Source organism: Geotrypetes seraphini, chromosome 14 (genome assembly GCF_902459505.1).
Source record: "Geotrypetes seraphini chromosome 14, aGeoSer1.1, whole genome shotgun sequence".
NCBI classification, from domain to species: Eukaryota; Metazoa; Chordata; class Amphibia; order Gymnophiona; family Dermophiidae; genus Geotrypetes; species Geotrypetes seraphini.
In genome coordinates, this window is record NC_047097.1 from 5,228,750 (window position 1) to 5,253,102 (window position 24,353).

The 24,353-nt window shown below is 39.0% G+C and overlaps 1 protein-coding gene across 3 annotated transcripts in view; it reads right to left on the bottom strand.

Annotated features, from left to right (window-relative positions):
* TRIP4 (thyroid hormone receptor interactor 4) overlaps nt 1–24,353 on the bottom strand; it is a 147,768-nt gene that overhangs the window by 74,923 nt on the left and 48,492 nt on the right. For all 3 annotated transcript variants that reach the window (XM_033920643.1, XM_033920642.1, XM_033920644.1), the window contains 3 exons: nt 22,952–23,066; nt 16,694–16,909; nt 15,761–15,884 (listed from right to left, as the gene is read on the bottom strand). In XM_033920643.1, coding sequence (XP_033776534.1) covers nt 15,761–15,884; nt 16,694–16,909; nt 22,952–23,066 — 455 coding nt within the window. The remainder of the gene's footprint in view (nt 1–15,760; nt 15,885–16,693; nt 16,910–22,951; nt 23,067–24,353) is intronic.

Below are 24,353 nucleotides of genomic sequence, written 5' to 3' on the forward strand. Positions count from 1 at the left end.
AGGATGCCAGTAGATGATATCTTACCAGCCATGAACTGAACTGACATCCACTTCCACACTGGACTATTTTAAGATAAATGGATTCTCGTTTGTTATGGATACAAGGGATCCTACACATTGCAGAACTATAAAGAAACCATGGCTGACAAGGCACCTACAAACCATGTACCATTAATTGTGGAATATCACAAAGTTCTGCCCTTTCACTAGTACTCTTCAATATTTTTATAGCTCAACTTTTAAGTCTCATTCAAGAATTTGGAGTCAATGTGTATTGTTGTGCAGATGACATTTTGATCACGGTTAAAGTTGATCTCCTGAACTTAGATCTTACTTTGGCTCAGGATTGTTTGATGACAGTAAACACACGGCTGAAGGCTAGAAAAGATCGCAGAAAGAGGAAGACAGGCAAAAATATCTGGAAAAGTTAAGAGAGGCTGGTCGTGTAGTCAGGAAAGCAAAGACGTAAATGGAAGAAAAAATATAGCTGACACGGTAAAACAGGGAGACAAGGCATTTTTAAAATATATTAGTGATAGGAAGAAGTTCAAAAGTGGCATTGTGAGACTCAAAGGTGAAGGGGAGGAATATGTAGAAGCTGATAAAGAAAAGGCTGAATTGCTTAAAAATATTTCTGTTCTGTGTTCATGGCTGAAGCACCGGGAATGGGATCACAGAAGACAAACGTGAATAGGGATGGAGGAATAATAGACCCTGATTGATTTTCAGAGGGTTGTGTTCGTGAGGAGCTAGCTAAAATAAAAGGTAGACAAAGCGATGGGGCCGGATGGTGTACATCCGAGGGTGCTGAAGGAACTTAGGGAAGTTCTGGTAGCTCCGCTGACTGACCTTTTCAACGAGCCTCTAGAGTTGGGAAAAGGGCAGATGTGGTCCCTTTCCACAAAAGTGGAAGTAAGGAAAAAGTAGGGAATTATAGGCCGGTAAGTCTGACTTCTGTTGTAAGCAAATTAATGGAAACACTTTTAAAACAGAGAATGGTCAAGTTTCTGGAATCCTGTGGATTACAGGACCAGAGGCAACATGGATTCACTAGAGGTAGGTCCTGTCAGACAAATCTGATCAATTTCTTTGACTGGGTGACCAGAGAATTGGATAGAGGATGTGTGCTAGATGTGGTGTATTTAGATTTTAGCAAAGCATTTGACAGTGTTCCACACAGATGTCTCATAAATAAACTGAGTACCCTCAGGATGGGTCCCAAAGTGACAGGCTGGGTCAATAACTGGTTGAAAGTGAAAGGCGACAGAGGGTAGTGATCAATGGAGATCGCTCTGAGGAAAGGGATTTTACCAGTGGTGTGCCTCAAGGTTCTGTTCTTGGGCCTGTTCTTTTTAACATTTTTATAAACAATATTGCTGAAGGGTTGTCGGGTAAGATTTGCCTCTTTGAGGATGATACCAAAATCTGCAATAGAGTAGACACGCTGGATGGTGTGAATAACATGAAGAAAGACCTAGAATCATCTACCACAGGATATTAGAAGTAACCACAATTCATTCAAAACTAGACTTAAAGATCTTCTACTTTAAGGAGTCATTTGGAACCGACATATCTTTACCAGATATTTTCCATATTTATTTATTGATTGAACGTGATTCAGCAGCATGAATCTTGGAGAGTGGATATTTGGGTCAGTATAGAAACCTTTTTTTTTTTAACTCTTATAACATTGTGCTATATGTATCCTATCGCTTTACTTTCCTATCTTTAATGGAGTTCCTTTCATAAAATATTTGTATTGTAAACCGTTTAGATCTGTTATATACTGAAGCGGTATAACAAGTTCTAATAAAACATAAAGAAAATAAGATTATGTTATTCCTCTTTTTTAAAAAAAATTTCATTATATTATATTATAATATATGATACAAAATGTAACATATGATTAAAAAATAATAGAAGGGTGGGGGGAGGGAAAATGAATAAAATTTATCCAGAATATATTGTATTAGATATAAATATGTTATTGAATAATTATCAATTATATTCTAATATGTTGTATACTTTTATAAAATTTGAAAATTAAAAATATTATATTAAAGCAATAAAAGGGTGGGGGGAGGGTGAAGGGAAAAATCAAATCCAGACATACATTGTGTTAGATATAAAAGTGATACCATGCATTTATCAACTGTATTTTATTATTATGTACACTTTTTGTAAAATTTGAAAATAAAAATATAATGGAAAAAAAAAAAAAAATTTCATTATTTGCTGATCTCTTGCAGAGTTAGGTTTAAGAATATAGTACTGACCCATAGGGCCTACCATACTGTACTTGTCTGCCAGGTTATTTACATTCCTTATCCCCCCCTCCTCCCCCCCCAAGGATGTTGAGATCATTACAAAACCATAGGCTAATTGTGCCTTATTTATAAAGGGTAAGATGCTTACCAGAGCTTTCTTTTATTTAGCACCCTATTTAAGGAACTTGCTTCCAAATTATAATTTGTTTAGTTTCACACAGTTTTATTGGTGATGAGTATAATCCAATAGGACAAAACCGACAGAGTTAACCGACAGAGTTAACCGAAAGATAATACAGATGCTCCATAAATCACAAATTGCACTCCAGCACCATTTTCATATATAAAACAACTCCCTCCTCTCGCTGACCATTTTTAACATGCAACAATTTTGTACTGAGGACTTTATAACTATATAACAATAAAGAGAATATAACAGTACAAAACACATCAACTTGCTCAGAACTGGACTAAAGTGGATACTGGAGTAGGGAAAACACCTCCCTCCCCTCCAATACCCCAAGACCCAATCCACCCTCTCCCCCTCCTTTGTGTTCCCCCTACCCCACCCCAACTAGGAAGCTTGGAACTGGTAAAAAGTAGAACTAGGGAAGAGAAAAAGAGAAGATTAGTGACCGAAAAGTGAAAGTGATTGTAGATAGGGATCCCATTTGTCCAAGAAACTCTTCTTCCGTTTGCTAGTACCTTTGGCTTCCATTGCCTCCCAACCCAGAAAGAGGGAGCCCGGTTTGACATCCACTCCTTCAGGATAGCTTTCTGTCCCAAAATACTCAGCTTCTGGATGCAAAAGATGTGGCCCCCGCCCCCTAATCCCACTAGAACCCATTAGGCCCAGCAAAAGTACCTCTGGAGAAACTGCCAACTTCCAACCCAGAATCCTAAATAGGCTCTCACCCTTTTCCAAAAAGCCTGCACACTGGGGCATATCTAAAACACGTGAAGGTAGTTGGCAGCCTCCAGGTTACATTTCAAATACTGTTGAGCCTGCAGAAATCCCATTTTGTGCAATTGAGATGGTGTCATATAAGCCCTATGGTTAAGCCGAAGAGCACATTCTCTCTAATGCATGCTACGAACCGCTGTTTGGACATGCCTCACACCCATGCACACATCCCAAAAGATAACAGACCACCCAAATCATGCTCCAAATTATATCTGCTTAAAAGGAGAATTTAAAAAAGTTTAAATGCTTATTGAACACTGTTATTTAAAGGAGACCTTTGGCATCGACTTGGAGGGTGGTACAGTGCAGCATTTACTGTGGATTAATAATACCTGATTATTAGTTTTTGTAATGAGGTTTGAATGATTCTGTATGACTGTGGTTGGGTCTTTCCTATCTACTCGATAGAGCTCTTATAGATTAATTTTATACTATATATTTTTAATGTGTTTTTAATTTTGTTAACCATTATGGTCTGTAAAGTTAAGCAGGCTATGAACTTTGTAATAAACATATTTCAACCAGTGACTACCTCATAAAAAATTTTGAAACAAAAATGGAAATAAAACACATGGTCAAACGAATACATTGCAGCATATTGTCAAACTAGTTTCAGAATTTAAACACACAGACATAAAAGCCCGACAGTGTATTAAATTTTAGGTCTTTTCAGCTCATACAATCACACCTAAACAGGTAAGAGGCTTATGTGTGTTGGACTATTGAGTCTTATGTATGTTCATTATTATTTCATGTGTTTACGTAACTCACACTTAAGTGATTGGTGGGTTAGAAATGTTTTGAAATAAAATACAATAGCAATCTTACATGTTTTTTTATGGATGCAAGATTGTTAAGAATATAATTTTAAACAGGATTTGTTGCTAAGAGACATTCTTCTAATAATACATTAGCTTGGCTTTTTACATGTTTTTACATGTATTTAATAATACAGATTGGCTTTTTACATGTTAAATTTAACAAAAGCCATGGATGATCCGGCTTTTTCTGTCTCTTTGGATGCAGAGAAAGCCTTTGATCGAGTGGAATGGACTTTTATGTATCAGGCATTAGATTGGTTTGGTATAGGTTCTGGATTTATACAAATGATTCAGACGTTGTATAGCTCCCCTGCTGCAAGACTGTATATTAATAATAATTTATCAGAGCGTTTTAATTTGCGGAGGGGGGTTAGGCAAGGTTGTCCATTGTCTCCTTTGCTTTTTGATATTGTATTAGAACCCTTGTTATTAGCCATTCAACAAGCAAAGGGGATACAAGGTATTCCTTGTACAGATTGGGAATATAAAATATCTGCATATGCAGATGATATACTGCTTTATTTGAGGAATCCAGAAATTACCATGCCATGCTTGCTTGAGTTAATAGAGAAATTTGGAAAATTTTCAGGGTATAAGATAAATTGGAGTAAGTCAGAAATTCTTCCACTTAATGTACATTGTACGAAAGGCTTATTTGATTCATTTTCATTTATATGGAAAGAAGATGGATTAAAATATTTAGGTATTAGAATTAAAAATACGCTGGAAGATACAATGAAAGAGAATAAAATTTTTTGTTAAAAAAAGTAACTGAAATGTGTGAGCAATGGAATCCTTTACATCTTTCTTGGTGGGGGAGAATCCAAACTATTAAAATGATGATATTGCCTGTGGTTTGTTATCAATTGAGCATGATACCAGTTTTTTTTCAGGGGTCCTTTTATAAAAAGTTAAATGGTATTCTTACAAAATTTGTTTGGCTGGGTAAAATGCCCAGAATTGCCTTAGTATCTTTACAAAAATCAATTGTGGAGGGTGGGGTAAATTTTCCTAACTTTTATAGGTATCATCAAGCCTATATTTTACGCCAGGGTATGTATTGGGTCCTCCCAGAGCTCATGGAAAATATCCTGGATTGGCTGTATTTGGAATGGCAACTCATGTTTCCTATTAATTTGTCTCATGTTCTTAGTGTTACGATGCCTAGAAAATATAAATAGAACAGAATTTTGATGGATACATGGAAAACATTACGTTATGTCAGCAATTTAACTCCAAACCCAATACACAAATCAACATACCAATCTTTATGGCTAAACTCCAAGATTCAAGTTGGCGGTTTTAAAATCGTATGGATTATTGCAGATATACGGATTCTAGGTAATGTTATTTTAAATGGTAAACTGCTTGATTTTTCGCAGTTGCAGCATAAATATGGTCTTAACAAATCACAAAGTTTTAAATGGTTGCGATTGAAGCAGGCTATTCAGGAGAGATTCCCTGAATGGAAAAATCTCAACAATTAGTATAGTCTGGAATTCTTATGCTTTCAGGCGGATTTCTTGGGTCACCAAGTCGCTCAGTGGTATAAATTAATATCTGGATTTATGAATAAAAAAATCAAAGAATGGTCTTAGAGACATTTGGAGCACTGAGATTAAGCATCAAATTTCTGCGTCTCAATGGCCACGAATTTGGTCTTGGAGAATGAGATGTACAGTGTCTGCATCTATGAGACAAATTTGGTTCTTTTTGTTACATAGAGCATTTTGGACCCCAGTTAGATTACAAAAGTTGGATAGCTCTAAGTCTAATAGATGCTGGCATTGTAATCTGAAAGTAGGGACTTTAGATCATTTATTATATTTTTGTCCCTGTATCATGGCCTTTTGGAAATCAATTTGGTCACAAATTAATTCTTTATTGGAAAACCATGTAGCTCTACCATATGATACAATCCTATTTGGAACGTCAATGAGAATAAAGAGTCAAATTTCATCAAATAATAATAAACTTTCATTAATGACAGGAGTCGCCGTTCAGCATATCACCAAAAATCAGAAAAACTACACAAGACTTAATTACACCTTCTGGTGGAATTCATTGTGTTATATATATATAAAATGGAAAGAATAATTGCAATACAAAAAGGGAATTATAATAACTAAGAAGATTTGGGGGCCATTGACTACTTATTGTAATGATTAGACGCCTTTTTACATTGAAAGTATAATTATAATTATGGGAGGGGGGTTTATAGTTATAATATAGATTTAATCAATAATTATGAAGATAGCATATATATGTTAACTTTTTATTATAATATCTGTGAATAGGGTGGGTGGGGGAGGGGGATAATTTATGTACTTCAGATGATAATAGAAAGAATTTCAAGTGATGTGTATGAATTAATTGATATAATATTGTACACTTGATGGAAGATGAAAAAAATGAATAAAGAATTTGAAAAAAATATATAATTTTAAGACAGCGCAGAGCTTCATAGAACATAAGCAATATACAACAAAGAAAAGGAAAAATTCAATTGAATAAAGAAAAAAACATAGTGGCAAGTTACTCATACCCACTCAAATGAAGAGTATGTATGATGGTTAGGATAAAAAAAATTCTCTACTACTGGCTCATCTCTGAAAATTGCTTTAAAAATTTTTCAATACAGGGCAGAAGCATAGGAAGATCACTCCTGTCCCGTTTCACCCCTGGACCAACAGGGCTTTAAAAAATAGGTTTATTAAAAAAGTCAGGGAGGTGGGATAATAGGAGGGAGCGATCCCACCTGTCCCAGCCCACCAAGGCTTATAGGAGCCCAGGGGAGGCCTGCAACAGGTCCAAAACGGGGAGGGGGGGAAGTGTTTAATAAATTATCTCCAGAACATCTGTATCCACAGTTTTTTGTTTTCATCGGTGGATTGTTTTCACTGTGGATTATTGGGTCTCCCCATTTTTCTTTATAAATCAAGACCCCCATTTTGGGGCCCAAAAATCTCAGTTTATATTAGAGTATACGTATATGTAGTTTATATAACTACCTTTTTAGCAATTGCAAAAAAGTAAGCCTGTTCTCAAAACAGGAAAGTTACTTTATCTTCATGCACTCTGTATATTACTTGCTTACAGGTGGGTATACTGAACTCTCACCTTAGATACTCCTCCACATACTGTATACATGATCTAGTAACTAAAGCATCACACCAAAAGGATAATGCAAAGATCTACAGCACAATTACATATACCCAGAAAGATTATGGAAACATAACTCAGTGAAGGAATTACTGATGGCAGGTATTTTATTTAAAATATTTCTTAATCACTCTATTCTACAATTCTAGGCAAGGTACAAAATAAAAATCTGTAGTAGTAATAGTAGTTATGCTTCAGCAGCCAGAGTATTAACAGCTGCTATTAGATGTACCCTTCTCCTCCACTACCAATTCCAGACTTTGTTCCTTTCATCTAGCTGCCTCATATGCCTGGAATAAACTACCTGAGTTTGTCCACATTCCCTTCCCTTTTTTAAAAGAAGACTGAAAATCCATATTTTTGACGTTGCCTTCAATCCATAACCCTACTCCCCACTGTCCTAGCCATCAGATTAACATTCCCCCTAACTGTATCCATACCATCCTGTTTGTCTGTCTTGTCTATTTAGATTGTAAGCTCCTTCGAGCAGGAACTGTCTCTTTCATGAATCTGTACATCTGGTAGCACTATAGAAATAATTAATAGCAGTAGTAAACATAGTTAAGTTAACATCATCCCAAGTACTGGAACACCCATCTTCAGAAAGGGTTTAATACTGAAATAAGGTTCTGAAGAGGCAAGCTGGCAGGTCTGTGATCACCTCAGCCAGAAAATGTGGGAGAAACCTACCAGAAGGAGTTCCAATTGGCTGTAGAAACAGAACCATCTGCTGAAATCACAAACTGCTCTGATGCACCATAGCTTGCAGTGTACTGAGCTAATCAGTTGCACTCTTAAGAGTTCTCAAGAGATGGGAGCATAAGCCTGGCAACATACTGTGCTGCCATATGGTATACTGGTGATCAGTCAGCCATCTGGTACAGCAGTAGCACACCATTAATTCTGGGCATCTTAAGTAGAGCTTGAAGGCACTGTAGCTATAATTACATTACATACTCTGTATTTTAATACAATGTTAGAGCTCAGAGGCTACATATTATAAGTAACTTATACAATCTGCAAATATCTTGGCCTGAGCCATCCACTGCTTCATTGCAATAACACTTACTCTTCTAGTATAGAGTACTCTGGATCTGTTATACTAAATGAAAATTTATTGATGCAGATAAAACTTCTACAAAGCGGGTGGTAGACACCTGGAACGCGCTTCCCGGAGAGGTGATAAGACAGAGTACAATTCTGGGGTTCAAAAAGGGACTGGATGACTTCCTGGAAGTGAAGGGGATAACAGGGTACAGATAGAGGTTTACCTTACAGGACATTGAGCGAATAGGGTATGGACATTTTAGGTTAGGTAGGAAACACTTTCAGGTCATGGACCTGGAGGGCCGCCGCGGGAGCGGACTGCCGGGCACGATGGACCCCTGGTCTGACCCGGCAGAGGCAATGCTTATGTTCTTATGTTAAAGCAATAGCTGATGTTATCAACATTTCATGTATGACCCAATGCAGAAAATAATGCATGAACACACTGGTTCAATAATATCTAACAACAAATTATAGAAACAAAATCACACTAAATTGAAGTAAAACAATTTTCAGAGGATGAGGGGTAAAGGGAGGAAGGTAGCATTATATTGTTAAGTACAGTTATTTAAACAACCAAGAGCCCACCTCTGTGCCAAGACTCCTTGAAGCTTCTATAATTACAACTTTTGGAATTCATTTTAGCCACAACAGGAACCACAAATGATGATGACTGATTAAAAGAACAGACTTGTTTCCAAAACTGTGCAAAGAATTACATGAAAGTGAAACAAGACCATAGAGTCTAAGATGGCAGCTAGTTTGGTTGTGATCCAGACAGCAGAGACTGCATAGACGATACAAATGTCTACAATACTTGAGGAAAAGTTAACAAAAGATTAGGTTCTTATCTTTGCTAATCTTCTTTCTTGTAAATCCACACTCTATTCCTGGACAAGTGGGTAGTCAATTCCGTCTCACGAGATCTTCAAATCTACTGATATCTACCCCAGACTACAAGATGTTCAGAAAATAAATAAAAAACTATACTCTTCAAGAAATTCCTGAAACAGTCCTAACATCACTTTTACCGTCCTTCCTCCCTCTTCCCGCCACACTGAAACTACCGGCCTTCTCTTTACCTCTCTTGAAATGACAAATGATCTTCCATTGTAATCCGCCTTGAACTGCAAGGTAATGGCGGAATAGAAATCTGTGTGTTGGTGAGTGTATTATGCAAACAATGTCCGGTGTGTTTGGAGTGTTGTTTGTGGGTGTCCCTGGTTTCACTAAAATTGAACAGAAGTTTGCGGCTTGTGTATTCAAGGCCGCCAGGCTAGCCTTGGCTCATCGTTGGCGGTCACCAGGCATTCCTGGTTGCTGTGAGATATATCGTTGGCTGGATTACCTCCAGTTGATGTCTAAGTTGACAGCTATTCACTATAATACTTTGGGTACTTATCACAAGATATGGGATAGTTATGTGCAGTGGCAGGCAGCATAGTCAGTACTGTAATCTTGTGATTTATTTGAGCCAGTTGATGTCTAGTTTGATGGCCCCCTTTTTTGTTTATTCTTATTTTGTTGGGGTTTTGGGAGAAGAAGGGGGAGGTTTAGCTTTTGGGAGAGGGATAAAAAATGGGAATATTTTTGAGAATACTATATTTGCTTCTTAAGCTTTTTTGTATTTGGCTATGATGCATTGTTTTTATGCTGACTTGTATTTGTGTTTTGTTGTGTGCCATTCGCTTGAAATAAAATTATTAAAAAACAAAACACTTCAGGGCTGACCAAAAACTTAAAAAAATAGAATTTTAGAGGATGTGCACTAAAAACATAACTGTCAAATAACAGTTTTAAAGAACCCTCCCAACACACACACAATTTTCCCCATAGGCTGTCACACCCTGTACTCACAGACCATGTGCTGGGAAAATGGTGCTGCAGCCTGCTTCAGCTTTTTAAAGTGTAGCTGGATCTGGAAGGATTCTCTGCCTCAAGCTGCGAGTCAGCTGTCGCACCAAGCTCATTGGGCTGTCAGTTGGACTGTTCCTTTACCCCCCCTTGGGACTCAACAGATGCAGAAAAGAAGGAGGGAAGCAAAACTGCAGCCAGCATCCTAAGTGCCCCAAAGGATGCTATTGATGCCTAACAGCCTGTGCTCAAGCTCTTGACCAAGTGAAGGAAGTGAGCAAGTGCTGAGGGCTTGGTACCCCGAGCTCCACAAATATTCAGCAGTCTGGCTGCACAGGTCCCTGAAGGATATACCTTCCAGCTGCAGACTAAAGTCTGCTCCTCTTTAAGCAGGCACAGCAGTCCTTTGAGCCACACAAAACCTTGAACAAACAAAAAAACCCCGCACAACAGTAATGAAATAAACAAAGCAGATCAGAATGACATCTTCATGCTCGCCTACATAAGGAAGAACTGAAGGGGGCAGCAGAGACCATGGAGGAGGAGTTGAAAAGCTGTAATTGACATTTTCTGCAGTATGCTCGTGAGCACATACGGACAACCCTACGGTTCAGCATACTATCCCTTTTGCACTGGAAGCTCTATTAAGTCCAAGATGTTGGATTCCATTAACTATAACTTTTGAGAATTTAAGTTAGTCCATGATACAAAATGGGAAAGATCCAGCAGCAGGGTGAAACTGGTTTTCACTGATTTTACATGAGCCCTGATACTTTGTATTTTATGCAATCATTTTTGTTTTTTACTCAAAAAGTCAGAGTATTAAATAATGGGAACTTGGGAGCCTCAACAGAGTGGAAGATAAATTGCTGAAGGAATATTGGATGCTGGTGTTGTAAAGGACCTAAAGGGCCTTTGGACAAATTGGAGAGCTGGGTAGGTAAAAGGAAGAAATGGTGAGCCTATCAGTCATATGATGAACAGGTATTGTTAAGTTTCACTAAGCCTGAAATCAGTGAGGGTAGTAGCCCTGAAAGAATATGAACTGTGAAGAGATATATATAATTAACTGGACTCAATGTTCCAGCAAAGAGGCCTTGAAGCTTTGACTTAAAACAGTGTGTAAACTCCAGCCAGCAAAGGAAATGTTGGGGGGGGGGCCCTAACAGATATGATGTTGAAAAGTAACTTCAAGTTCAAGTTCAATTTTATTTGATAAATCGCCTATAAAAATTTTCTAAGCGATGTACAGTTTAAAACAAATTAAGGGGGAACAAACAGTCCTAAAACAAATTTTAACAAATTTTAAAAACAGTAATATAGATCAGTGGTTCCCAACCCTGTCCTGGAGGAACACCAGGCCAATTGGGTTTTCAGGCTAGCCCTAATAAATATGCATGAAGCAAATTTGCATGCCTATCACTTCCATCATATGCAAATCTCTCTCATGCATATTCATTAGGGCTAGCCTGAAAACCCGATTGGCCTGGTGTTCCTCCAGGACAGGGTTGGGAATCACTGATATAGATAACAAATAGTATTAAAACCTAAAAGGTTTCATGACTAACTGGATACACTAGGAAAAAGGGGAAAAGTTACAAATTATCTCGGTCTAGGAAAGAAGAAACAAAAAGGGTAAAAACACATAAGGAAGGGGCAAAAGAAAAAAATGGAAAAAGAAGAAGATAAAAAAAGAAAAATTTAAATTATCAGTTAATAAAAGCATCATTGAATAAAAATGTTTTTAAAAGTTTTTTGAACGAGATGAGGTCTTTTTCTTTTCTTTTTTTTTTTCATTTAAATATCTTTATTCGTTTTTACATTATGCAAACAAGTGTACAATAATTCAAGTCATACTATACATTCTTCACTTGAAACTCTACATTCATTTTATACCATAAACTATCTCCCCTCCCTCCCTTTCCATATATTACCCCTCATAATGTCATAAAACCCACCCATCCCTCCTCCCCCCTACATATATTTAATGGGGATAAATATAATTATTTATTTATTATAATACTCAATTAATGGTCTCCACACCTCTTTAAATTTCTTATAATAACCTCTCTTGATTGCCAATGTTTTTTCCATTTCATACACCTGACAAACCGAACTCCACCAGAAACAATAATTCAATCCTCTATAGTCTTTCCAGTTATGTGTTATATGTTGGATGTGGCAGAGCGTTCCAAGTTTGAGGAGCTAAAACAGAAAACATTTCATTTCTCCTTGTACCCACTATTTTTAAAGAAGGGACTGATAATAGGTCTTGAGATAACGACCGAAGAGATCGGGGAGAATGATATGGAATAATCATTCTAGATATGAACTGTGGTTCATTAAATAACAGAGCTTTAAAAACTAAGAATGCTATTTTAAAAGTGATTCGGTGATTGATAGGCAACCAGTGGGATTTGATCAGTAGTGGAGTTACATAGTCGTATTTTTTTGCTTTATGAACGAGTTTTATTGCAGTGTTTTGGATTATTTGAAGTCTCTTCTTTTCTTTTTGCGGTACGTTGAACAGCAGAGAGTTGCAGTAATCTAGTTTTGAAATGATCATAGAATGAATAAGTATGTTAATGGATTTTGGTTCTAAAAATGAAGAAATGGATCGTATTAGACGGAGTTTGTAGAAACAGGATTTAACGATTTGGCTAATGTGATTATGAAAATTTAGGTTAGTGTCAATGATTATGCCTAAGATTTTTAAGGAAGATACTGATTCTATTGGAGAGTTGTCGAGTAAGAATGAAGAAATTGGAGTGATATCTTTTCTCCAAGTAAAAAACATTGTTTGAGTTTTCTGTATGTTTAATGATAGTTTATTAGAGCTAAGCCAGTTTTTTACTGTGTCTAGTTTACTATTAATTGTTTTGATTTCTTCATCTTTTTCGGGGTCAAATGGGTGAAGAAGTTGAATATCGTCAGCATAGGAAAATGAAGTAAAACCCAACGATTGACAAGTCCTGACAATGGGAAAGTGTACTGCTTCCAATTACCTTATCATGTCAAATAATTCTTCTGCAACTTGAAAACTGCTAACCTTAGAGGAAATGATCTCTAACTACTGAAGCTGAATGTATTATATAGGCGGAAAGAAAGAAACAAAGAAAGAAAGCGTTATAAGGTGTGTTGTAAATGTGAGAAAGGAAAGGAGTATATTGTTCAAAAACTTTGCTATCGTGTAACACAGGGGTGCATTTGCATACAATGCACTGCTTTCATTGTATGCTAATAGATCTCATGCATATTCATTGGGGAAATCCTGAAAATCCGACTGGATTGCGGCCCTCGAGGACTGACATTGGACACCCCTGGTGTAACAGAATGAATGGAATGTGCTGTAATTCAAGGTTTTATTAAAAATTTGATTAATCACCTATTAACATTCTGGGGGGATCAAAATTAAAATAATTAATGAGAGCCAGAACATGGAGAAGACCAACAGACAAACGGAAAACAAGAGGGTAGAGGGTGAAATACAATATTTTAGAAAGAAAAAAAAAAGTTAAGGAAAACACAAAAGGGAAGGGGAAAGTTAATTGAGAGCTGCCTTTTCAAAGATTGTAAAAGAGTCCTGAATTATGGAGAGGAAGCTTTTTAATGCTCCTTTAAATTTATCAATATTTGATTCCTCTTTCAGGTAAGAGGGCAGGGAGTTCCAAATTTGGGGTGCTGTAACAGCAAATGAAGTGGTACGTCGCATCTGAAAAGTTTTGAGGGAGGGAACAAAAAGTTAATTTTGAGAAGAAGATCTTAGAATTCTAGCTGGAGTGTGTGGAATCAATAGCTTATCGATAAAAGCTGGTAGTCTGGATTTGAGCGCTTTGAAAGTGAGGAATGCGATTTTGAAAGTGATACGATGTGGAATGGGAGTGTGCATTTTTCAATAACAGAATGACATGGTCATATTTTTTTGCGTTGCTAATAATTTTAATAGAAGTGTTTTGAATGAGTTGTAGCCCTCTGATTTCCTTTTGCGCAATTCCTTTATAGAGAGAGTTGAAATAATCAATTGTAGCGATAACTAGCGAGTGAATTAGAATATTTAGCGAAGAGGCTTCAGGAAGCTAGAAAGGGATCTAATCAGTAGAATTTTATAAAAACAGTTTCTGACCATAGCACTGATTTGCTGATGATAATTGAGCTTGCTGTCTAGGATCACGCCCAGGATTTTTGTTGCGAATATCTCAGTGATCGGTGACCTATCGATGCACATTGGGGTTGACAGTTGTATGCCCTCCTTCCAGGGAAAGAGTAGGCAGTTTCTTTTGGATGTGCTTAAGGACAGCATATTGTCTCTGAGCCAGTTTTTGATCTTGGATGGTTTTGAGTTAATGGCCTGCATTTCAGTGAGGTTTGTGGGATCTAAAGGATGAAGTAGCTGAATGTTGTCAGCATAAGATGTAAAGCCTATAGATTGGCATAATGTCAGAAGTGGGGCCAAATAAATATTAAATAACAGCGGTGATAAAATTGAACCCTGAGGAATGCCGTAATTGTTAGTGTAAGTTTTGGAGGAAATACTGTTAAGCAATACTGTGTAAATTTGATCTTTAAGATAGGAGCAGAACCATTCAAGAGCATGTTCTTTGATACCTACCGCAGTTAATCTGTTCAGGAAAAGTTGGTGATCAATTGTATCGAAGGTGGCTGATAAGTCTAATGAAGCTTAATACAACTAAAACTAAGCTGTTGTAGTTAGGTCCAAGATTGGACTGTCTTCCTCCTACTGTAGCTCTGGTATCTGGGTCCTCCTTACCAACTGAGTTCTCTGCTAAGATATTGGGAGTCCTTTTTGATTCCTCTCTTTCCTTTAAGGACCAAATAAATTCCTTGGTAATGAAAAGCTTCTTTAGTTTGCGAATGCTGAGGAAGGTTAAATATCTTTTTCATCACTGTCATTTTTCTATCTTAGTTCAATCAATTATATTATCTCGTCTTGATTACTGTAACGCTATCTACCTCGGCATTACAAAAATTTGTCTTCATAGATTACAATTAATATAGAATATTGCTGCGAAGCTGATCTTTGGAAAATGTAAATTTGACCATGTGACCCCCTTTGCTTCAGAGTCTTCCTTGGTTCCTGGTTTATTTTAGAATTCAATTTAAATGCGCTTGTAATCCTCTTATTCCTTTATTTTGGAATGTTTACCAATTCTCCTTTGCAAGAGGTATCCAACAATTTAAACTCTCCCTTCCTTCTAAAAAAAGGGATTATAGTCAAGATCTTAAGTCAATCTTTGGTCTTTAAACTCTCAACTCTGGAATGATCTCCCCTTTTAAGGAGTTCCAATTCATTTCAATTTTTCCATAAATCTTTAAAAACTACTCTATTTGCCAAACATTCTCCCCTGAAGTTAACCATCAGAAGTAATTATGAAATATAATTTGCTGTTCACTTTCTCAGGAACACCCTGAAATCTCCACTTGCCAACTGCCAACCTTTGACATGGAAAGATCTCATATCTTTACTAGCACTCTTTGGAGGACTGAATCTTCCCTAGGAATGGTCAATTGAAGAGGCTGTAAGCCACACACTGACCACCAAAGGCCCAGTATGCAGAATACAGAACAGGTTACATAAAGACAATCACAGACCACACACTCATCATGGATACAGGCTACATTCTGACCTCAGGTGCAGGCCGCAAGATGTTGGGATTAACCAGAACCCCCAGCTGCTTCTCAGCTATCAGCTTCTCATTCCTCACACTCCCCATCATCCCAGATGTAATGCTTTGGATAGTTTCATCCAACCTGCAAGGACAAATATAGTGACTGCACTAATTCAAAGTCTCTCCTTTTGGAATAATAACCTCAACATCATTACCTTACACTCATGAATAAGGCAGTCATCTACAAAGCAAAATGTAGTAGACTTTATTTATCACCACGATGACTTGGGAGAAAAAGCATGTAGAATTAAGCTGATATACTGAATAGATTTACCCTTTAGAACACAATTTCCCAAAATTGCCCCAAGGCCCTCACAACCAGTTGTGTTTTCAGGATATCAATCATGGTTATGTGTATACAAATCTCTCCCATGCAGTCATGATGAATATCCTAAAACTCCAACAGGTTGTGGAACCCCCAGAACAAGTATGGGAAGTTCCGTTTTAGCAAGATGAAAGGTGGGTTGGCCCAATTACACATTGCCATGAGAAGGATCCAAATTTGATTCTTGAATCAGGTTTTCTGCTTTCTGGACCAAGTGGGGCTGATGATGCTAAGGCAGAGCTCAAACCCCTGAACAAAGAGAATCTCTACCATCGCTTAGTGGTAACATGTAGTGGTTGAGGACCATCACAGCAATAATTGGGCTGAAATGGGAGGAGGAAGATAGTTACCAATGCAAGGACATTGATGTCATATTCCAGTACTGTTTATGACCAAGCTGGAAGTGTAAGGGAACAAGTAAAAAAAAAAAAGTAAAGAAAGGCATGATATGGGATAAAGCAGATTCCAACTTAGGATCTACTGAAATAAGAGATACATGGATGTGTTCAGTGGTACCATTTTTTTTTCAGTGTTTTCAGAACTTTTAATCAGTGTGCAGTACTCACTTGTTATGATACTCAGAGAGGCTGTCCTTCTGCTCCAGTATCTGCCTGCCTGCAAAGTCAATGGTGATTTTCTGGGAGAGGCGTGAGGCATGCTTTAAGTCTTGGAGCTCCTTCTCCTTCTTGCGCAGAGCCTCCCTCTCTGGTTTCGACAGCCACTGATTGGAGTCCGTGGCAAAATAATCTGACTCATCATCAATTACTTGGGTACGACATGCACTGCAAAGAGAAGGAAAATATTGGTTTGTCTCGTAGGTCTCCATTATTACAGAAACCATTTTTCTAGCCTCTGAGTAATGTACCAGATTTCTTGGTTCACATTTTATGCCTGAATGACTGAATCCTTTAGAGGTTGTTATATCTTTTCTTGCATCAACATATGTAAGATCTAACTGCCAAGTTTTACTAGTATTGTTCTTTTAATGCAGTAAACACATTAAATAACCCAGTTATTCATTAAGAAAAGCAAAATTATTATTTCCTCCTTTTTCTCCAAAGGAGATATGGTAATTAAAGTCTGAAAGCTCCACTACCTAACCACTCCCACCATTATTAAACATAGAAACACAGAAACATGACACCAGATAAAGGCCTAATGGCCCACCCAGTCTGCAGTAACCATTATCTCTTCCTTTCTCTAAGAGATCTCATATGCTTATCCCACACTTTCTTGAATTCAGACACAGTCTGTCTCCACCACCTTTTCCAGAAGACTGTTCCAAGCAATCTACCACCCTTTCTGTAAAAAAGTATTTCCTTAGATTCCTCTTGAGTCTATCACCTCTTAACTTTATCCTATGCCCTCTCATTTCAGAGCTTCCTTTCAAATGAAAGACTCAACTCATGCGCATTTATGCCACATAGGTGTTTAAACATCTATCATATCTCCCCTCTCCTCCCTTTCCTCCAAAGTATTTATATTGAGATCTTTAGAGTCCATCAAAGTCTGAACCAACTTATCCAAATCATCTCCAAACAAAAAAGACCCCCAAAAGGGAAATTTTGTGAGTTTAAACTTGGACGTCACATCCGCTGACCATGCTCAAAGCCAGAAGGTACGACGCGTGGCCACCCCAAAAGCCATAGACTTGGTGGATGTCCGGACCAAATCATAGAGAGGGTCCAAGAGGAAAGAGGCTGCCATCTCAATCTTTGCCACCTCTTGATCCACCAAGGGCCAGTCATCAGACTCACAGTCAAGAACACGCTCAACCCACCGAAACACAGCCCGCAAAATTCTGCTTAAGGATGGACTCCAACTTATGCTCCTCAGAGTCCCGTAAGGCAGAATTGCCCTCTATGGGCACCGTATGCCACTTAGCAATAGCTGAGACCATCGCATCCACTACTGGCGACGGGATACAAATGAGCCATGGTGCGTTCAAGCCGAAAAGGCGCTTCCAGCGTATTCCACTGCACCAGGATAATATCCCGAATATCCTGATGCATAGGAAAAGAGTGGGATGCAGAGCGGATCCCCCAAAGAAGAGGGTCCCCAACACGCGGGGGCTCAGGAAGTGCCTCCTCAAAAGGCAACACAGAGGAGACCTGCTGAATTAAATCCGGGAGCTCGTCTCCCTGTAAAAGGCGCACCATGGATGCCTCCTCGCCTGCAGATGGAAAAGCCGAGGCCCTGCTACCAGCTGCCGTCACCTCGAGAGGATCCTGGAGATCTTCCCAAGGGTCTAGGTCCTCATCAAGGTCAACACGCTCCTCAGACCACAAGTCTTCATCCCAAGCCACCTGCAGATGCTTGGACGAGAAGGAGGAGGACGGGGCACTAAAGGAGTAGTGGGGGGAGAGCTGCAGGAGATGCAGAGAGAAAATAAATCCCCGAGACCCCTGGGACAAACGCAGGACCCCCCAGCCGCCTGAAAATATGCTCTACAGAAATCAAAAAGCAAATCTGGGGAAAAAGCCCCCAGCGGCCCCATGGGACTCCCTGCCACAGCAGGGGACCCGGCTGAAACTGGCCCCTGTTTTTCCAATACAGGGGGAAGGTCACCTGAGGCTGTAGACAAAATGGAGGGGCTTACCGCCAAAACCGGTGAAGATCCCACCAAAAATGAGCCCTTCACGGCCTGTAGCGGCTGGAAAGCCTGAACTGACCCAGCCGCTAAAGCAGGCAAGCCAGCATCAGCTGTAAGGGAATCCCCAGCCACTTTGGCGATAAGGGAATCCTTTTTACCCTTACCATCAGTGGCTGAGGAAATCCCTCCATGGGCAGCGGGAGAAATCCAGGCTTCCCCGCTGTCAGCTTCCGACTCACGAGGCACTTTTGGCGGGGAGCCCTGGCCACTGGCACCCACTGCCAACGAAGCTCCTCCACTGCTCCAGGCTACACAGCATCTGTACAGGCCGGCTGCGAGTGCCTCGCATTAGAGAATGACACGGTGACAAAATTCATCACCGTTCCCGTCCCCGCGGATAACCGCGGGAAATAATCCCATGTCATTTTCTAGTATCTATTTCAACCTCAGTCCTTCTACACCAGCATTCTTCAAAGCAAAACTTAAGGGTCAGTGATTGTGGCCATTCATACTCTGATTCTTCCCTCTCTCCTTAAAGAACATGAAGATGGTTTCCCGCAGTTATCCACGGGGACGGTGATTAATTTTGTCACCGTGTCATTCTCTACCTCGCATCTGGAGCACAATGAGCACTTTTTTCCTTGTAAAGTGCTCATTGCTCCATACGCGACCTAGCTAAACAAAAAGTGCCGGATAGGTAAAAAGTACAGTAAATTACAGCAAATTTAAAGGGAAAGCAACCCTTCAGACCGGCACTGCCTCAGGATTATTTTTTTTTTCACAGAACAGACTCCACTGGCTCTCAAAGCAGTATGCCTTACTTGAATTTGGGGCAAGGCTTACTGCTGATGCACCTCTAAAAAGAAATGTTGGGGAGGTGGAGGAAAGGGACCCAGCACAAGTCTCGCCGGGTGTGACACCCCCAAGGTCAGACGGACCCCCAAACAGAGCCCACCCAAGCTCAATCTGGCACCAAAACGGGGACTAGGAGCCCTAAACAAATTCCAACAGCCCTAACTAAGGGAGATGGGTACAACTCACACACACCTGCTGGAGACTGAGAGAAGACTGATGGAATAAGGGAGGGTCACATATTATTTACTATTCCAAAGCTTTGTCTCAGTCTCCACCTGCTGGTCATGATGAGATATAACCCATCTGTAAGATCTATAGCTATACTGGTCTGGAGAGTTGCTAAAGAAACAGACTTTTCCCAAAGGTCTGCGATCTCCTGCAGTTGGAGCTGTCCCCTTGGAAAACTCCACAGCACAAGGGCACAAACCGCAAACAATAAGACAAATTACACAAAATAAAACATGAGCAGAAAACGCAACCGCCTACAAACTGGCTTGTAGAAAGAAAGACTGACATTTACAGAACCAGACAGTGAAGATGTATGAGGGAGAGGGGGTTCAAATTTGAGGCTTCCTACAAAGTCCTGCCGGGTAAATGGAAATAACCCACTGGTCGTGGAATAAAGTGGGATTGTACAAAAATGAACAGCACCTTTGACTCTGTTTCAACTTATTTTTATACTCATTTTCCTTCAAGAGTTTATTTATTTTCCTTCAAGAAGAATCATTGCTTAACCAACTCTCTTTAATCTGCTTCCATCATAAATAACTTCCTTAAAATAGTTTTTAGGTTTCTCTCCTAACCTTATTTTCTCTCCTTACTCTTTATGATTTAGTTCCCTCTTGCTTGAGAGATCAACCTTCCTCATAGCATCGCCTCCCATTTCACCTGAACCATTAAAACTTAAAATATTCTTCCTGATTTCTACACTTGTCTCCTATCATTCTAATAAACTTTTATTTATCCTCCATTTACCCAGATACGAGCCTCATGATTTGTACATACTTTGGGTTCCAGCTCCACCTCTCATTTTCTTAATGATCTTAGCCTCTGCTATTATACGAGTATCTTTGTAAGAATAGCTCCAATGCACTCGAGAGAGAGAAGTATAGTTTCTATTCCCTTCATTCTTAAACTTCCAGGTGTATATCAGCATGACCCCCTTCAGCTCTCTCCCATGAATATAGGATCTCACTGCCTCTGCTTCTTCCCTCGAGGTATCAACTGTTGGGGTTTAACATTATATTCAAGTCCACATACCAGATTATCATCTCCCCATTTGTATGCTTCTTACCTTTTCAGTGAAGCACCCCTGCTAATCTTGGAATATCCGACCTTACCAGTGTAATATTAAATTTCAATTAGAATCACTCTTGGTATTATGTACCTAACATTCACATCTCTTTACATCCTAATGGCCTCCAATTTGTATTTTTTAGAGATTAGTTTTTGACTAATTATTTCTATATTGTGCTTTCTTATTCTTCACTTGAGTAAGGTCTGTCCATACAGATGCTCAAGGCCCAGCCCAGGCAAGAGGCGGGAGCTCGTATTCACCCTTACAACGAGCAGAAGGGCTATCAAAAAGTCCCCCGACGAAGCCAATAATCTGGCGAAACAGGTCCCGTCGGGCTCTTATCACTAACTCAGATAAGTGCATTACATTTTTGTTCATATTACCGATTAAAAAGTGAGATGTGTTGAATACACGACTAAAAAGTTTTTTGCTAATCGGTCATAAGAGGTTTGTGAGACCAATGATAGAGAACCTGTCCTGCCGAGTAACCATTGTAGAATTAAATATTATTTATGGTGCAGGCTTCTGAGGTCTTTTCCTCTTGTTCAATACCAATCCAATTGCGTGTAGAACCTGTATTTTTTTGTTTTGTTGTCTACATTTAAGAGGTTCTAATCCATTTCAGTTCCATAGCAGTTGTATACTCCATATATGCCATGTGTGAGCAAGGTGCAGTACTGCAATATTCTACAAGTGTTGTGAAGAGTTCATTTTCTGTGCAGGAATCTGTAGTAGTCTGGCTTGTACTGTTTCCCCAATAAGAGGTATTATTGGCGTTCTAAAGCTTGGTATAATATTTGCAGTGCTACTTTTTTCATTAGTAGGGATAATGCTATGTGAATGCTGCTGGTTAATATTGTTATAGTACGTCACATTTGCACTAAGTGAAAATACTTTCTGCAGGATTTTGTATTACTTTACAGAGTGCATAGAAGTGGATGGAAGCTTTGTTGCTTCTAATGATACATTTCTATAGGATCATTCTTGAGAGGAGAAAGGTCTGTGATTAGTGCATTAGTAATCAAATTAGTAGGTGGAGGTTCTATGGACCTGAATCCTGATATTTTTAAGTCCCTCAGAACTCTGGCTGCTGCTCATAGGTACCATTTGTCACATCTCTTTCTCTCCACATACCCCCCTCATCAAATCTCCTTGGCTCCCTCCTTACTCATGTGGCCTGATCCTAGCTGACAGCAGGGGAGTGGCAATAGTGGTGTGATGGACAGGCATTTCTCTATTAAGCTCTTCCTGCCGTTGGTGCCTCATTCAAAGTTTTGAACCAAAATGTGTGCTGCAGAAATCTACGGAGCAACATGCAGGCCAAACAGATGATCTACTTCAGGAAAATCACAAAACCGGAAGAAGCACCACAGTCAGGAAAAATGAATGAAAGAAGCACTAACTTATCATGCTACCAGCTGAGCTCAGATCTAATCTAATCTAATCCTTAGGTTTGTATACCGCATCATCTCCACGTTCGTAGAGCTCGACGCGGTTTACAGTAGGAGAAATAGGAAGGAACTACAAAACAAACATCACAAATATTTTAGGGCTCTTTTTACAAAGCTGCAGTAAAAGTTTCTCCACAGGCCAGCAAGGTAAATGCTCTGACGTTCATAAGAATTCTATGAGAATTGGAGCATTTACCTTACTGCCTGTGATAAAAACTCTACCGCAGCTTTGTAAAAAGCCGTTGTTAGTCTCCAAAGATAAAACAGAGATACGTTTTGACTAGAGATGTGAAGCCCGCTTCAATAAATTCTTGTGAACCAACTCCATAAATAACGGAGTCCACAACCTCATTTGAATTCTGCATTTTTAAAGTTAAAAATTGCTACTTGCAAAGATCTATAGAAATCTGCAATGGGTCCATGGAATATTCACAGAAAATTTCAGTGATTAAACATCATACTTTAATATTCTTGAAAGAAAAAAATTAATTCCCACATAGATCTTGAACCAGTTGGCTGAATTTTTATTTATTTTGTTTTTGGCCATTTAGAAACAATCAAATTAGTTGGTAAATTCCTAATTCTGACCCCCCCAGGGATACTGTTAGGCCATAAAGTTCTCTCATACCTGGTCCTTTCAAACTCCAGCAGTTTATCTTTATGATGCAGGGCTTTCTCCAAACCTGCCCGGAACCGAGCTTCTTGATGGGGCAACAGGTCTGTCTTCCCAGGAGCCTCACTACCTAGGACCAGACATAGAAGCTCTTTCAGCACAAAAGCTACAATTTACAAGATGCAGATAACAAGTTTATTCTGTGTGTGGCTTTTAAAACTACTCAGCTTAACCACAAAGGGTGCTTGCTGATTAAAACATAAATAGTTCCATTATCATCAGACAGAACTGGGTTACAATAATCTGATATTTAGGCTGGCAAATTACAGCAAGATATTACTGTGCCACAGCATACAGGCCCTGTATGCATTTATTTCTTTTGGAGATTTATTAACCATCTTTATTAAGAGATTCACTCAAGACTTTGTTTAGCAGCCTATAAGATAATTAACAGATTTTAGCATGTATATATGGCCTCTCTCAGGGGACACTGTTTCTATTAGCAAAACCACCACTGTTCCTGGAGCATGGGTCAAATTTTAGCTCAAATGACGCAAATTCTCAGCCAAGCAGCGCATACAGGAATCACTTCTTCCTTGTCGTTTCCTAATAAAACATTCAAAATCAATCCTAAATTGAAACTCAACAAAACCTGAAGATGATACAAAAGTCAGTAGCAAAATCTCCGGTTGTGTTAGTTCTCTTTTAAAGATATTCACTACCACTGCGTCTGTTTGGTCTGTTTAAATAAGAATGAGCAGTGCTTGGCAGACTTATCCTCTTTCCTTACAGGGCCATATTGCTCTTTAAAATATGATTCCACAATGGCTCTATTATTTTCAAATGTTGCCACTGCTTTGCATTGTCCATAACCATTCTCGGCTCAGTTGAACTGTACAACGCTTTTTGTGGAATGGTAAGCGAGCAAAATTAACTCTCCTAGAGATAAGGGAGGGTTAGGGTTGTTAAACTTACATTTCTTGTCTATAGCGTATCAATTGCGACATCTTAATGACAGGTTTAGGGGGACTTCCTATTTTACCTTTATGGCAGTCGAATTGGACATTCTTGCACCTTATTCTCTGGGAACTTTGCTAAATGCCTCCAAAACCTTCCTTAAATCAGTACTGGCACACTACCCAGTATACCCTCCCGCCAGAGCTGCTTGGAAATGGATGTGTACCTATTTGAAATTATCACATACTGGTTCCCCATTAATAACTATCAGGGGCAATCCTTTATTCAAGCCTGGTTTGGAGTCTTCCCAGTTAGAAAAGTCCATGCAACGTCCATGAAGCAAATTGCATCAGGTCCTCACCCACATGGGCATGATGCGTACTTACCAACAGTTGGTACAGTGCTATGGACTTACAGCTAATGATACTTTGCCATATCTTCAACTCAGACACTATATACA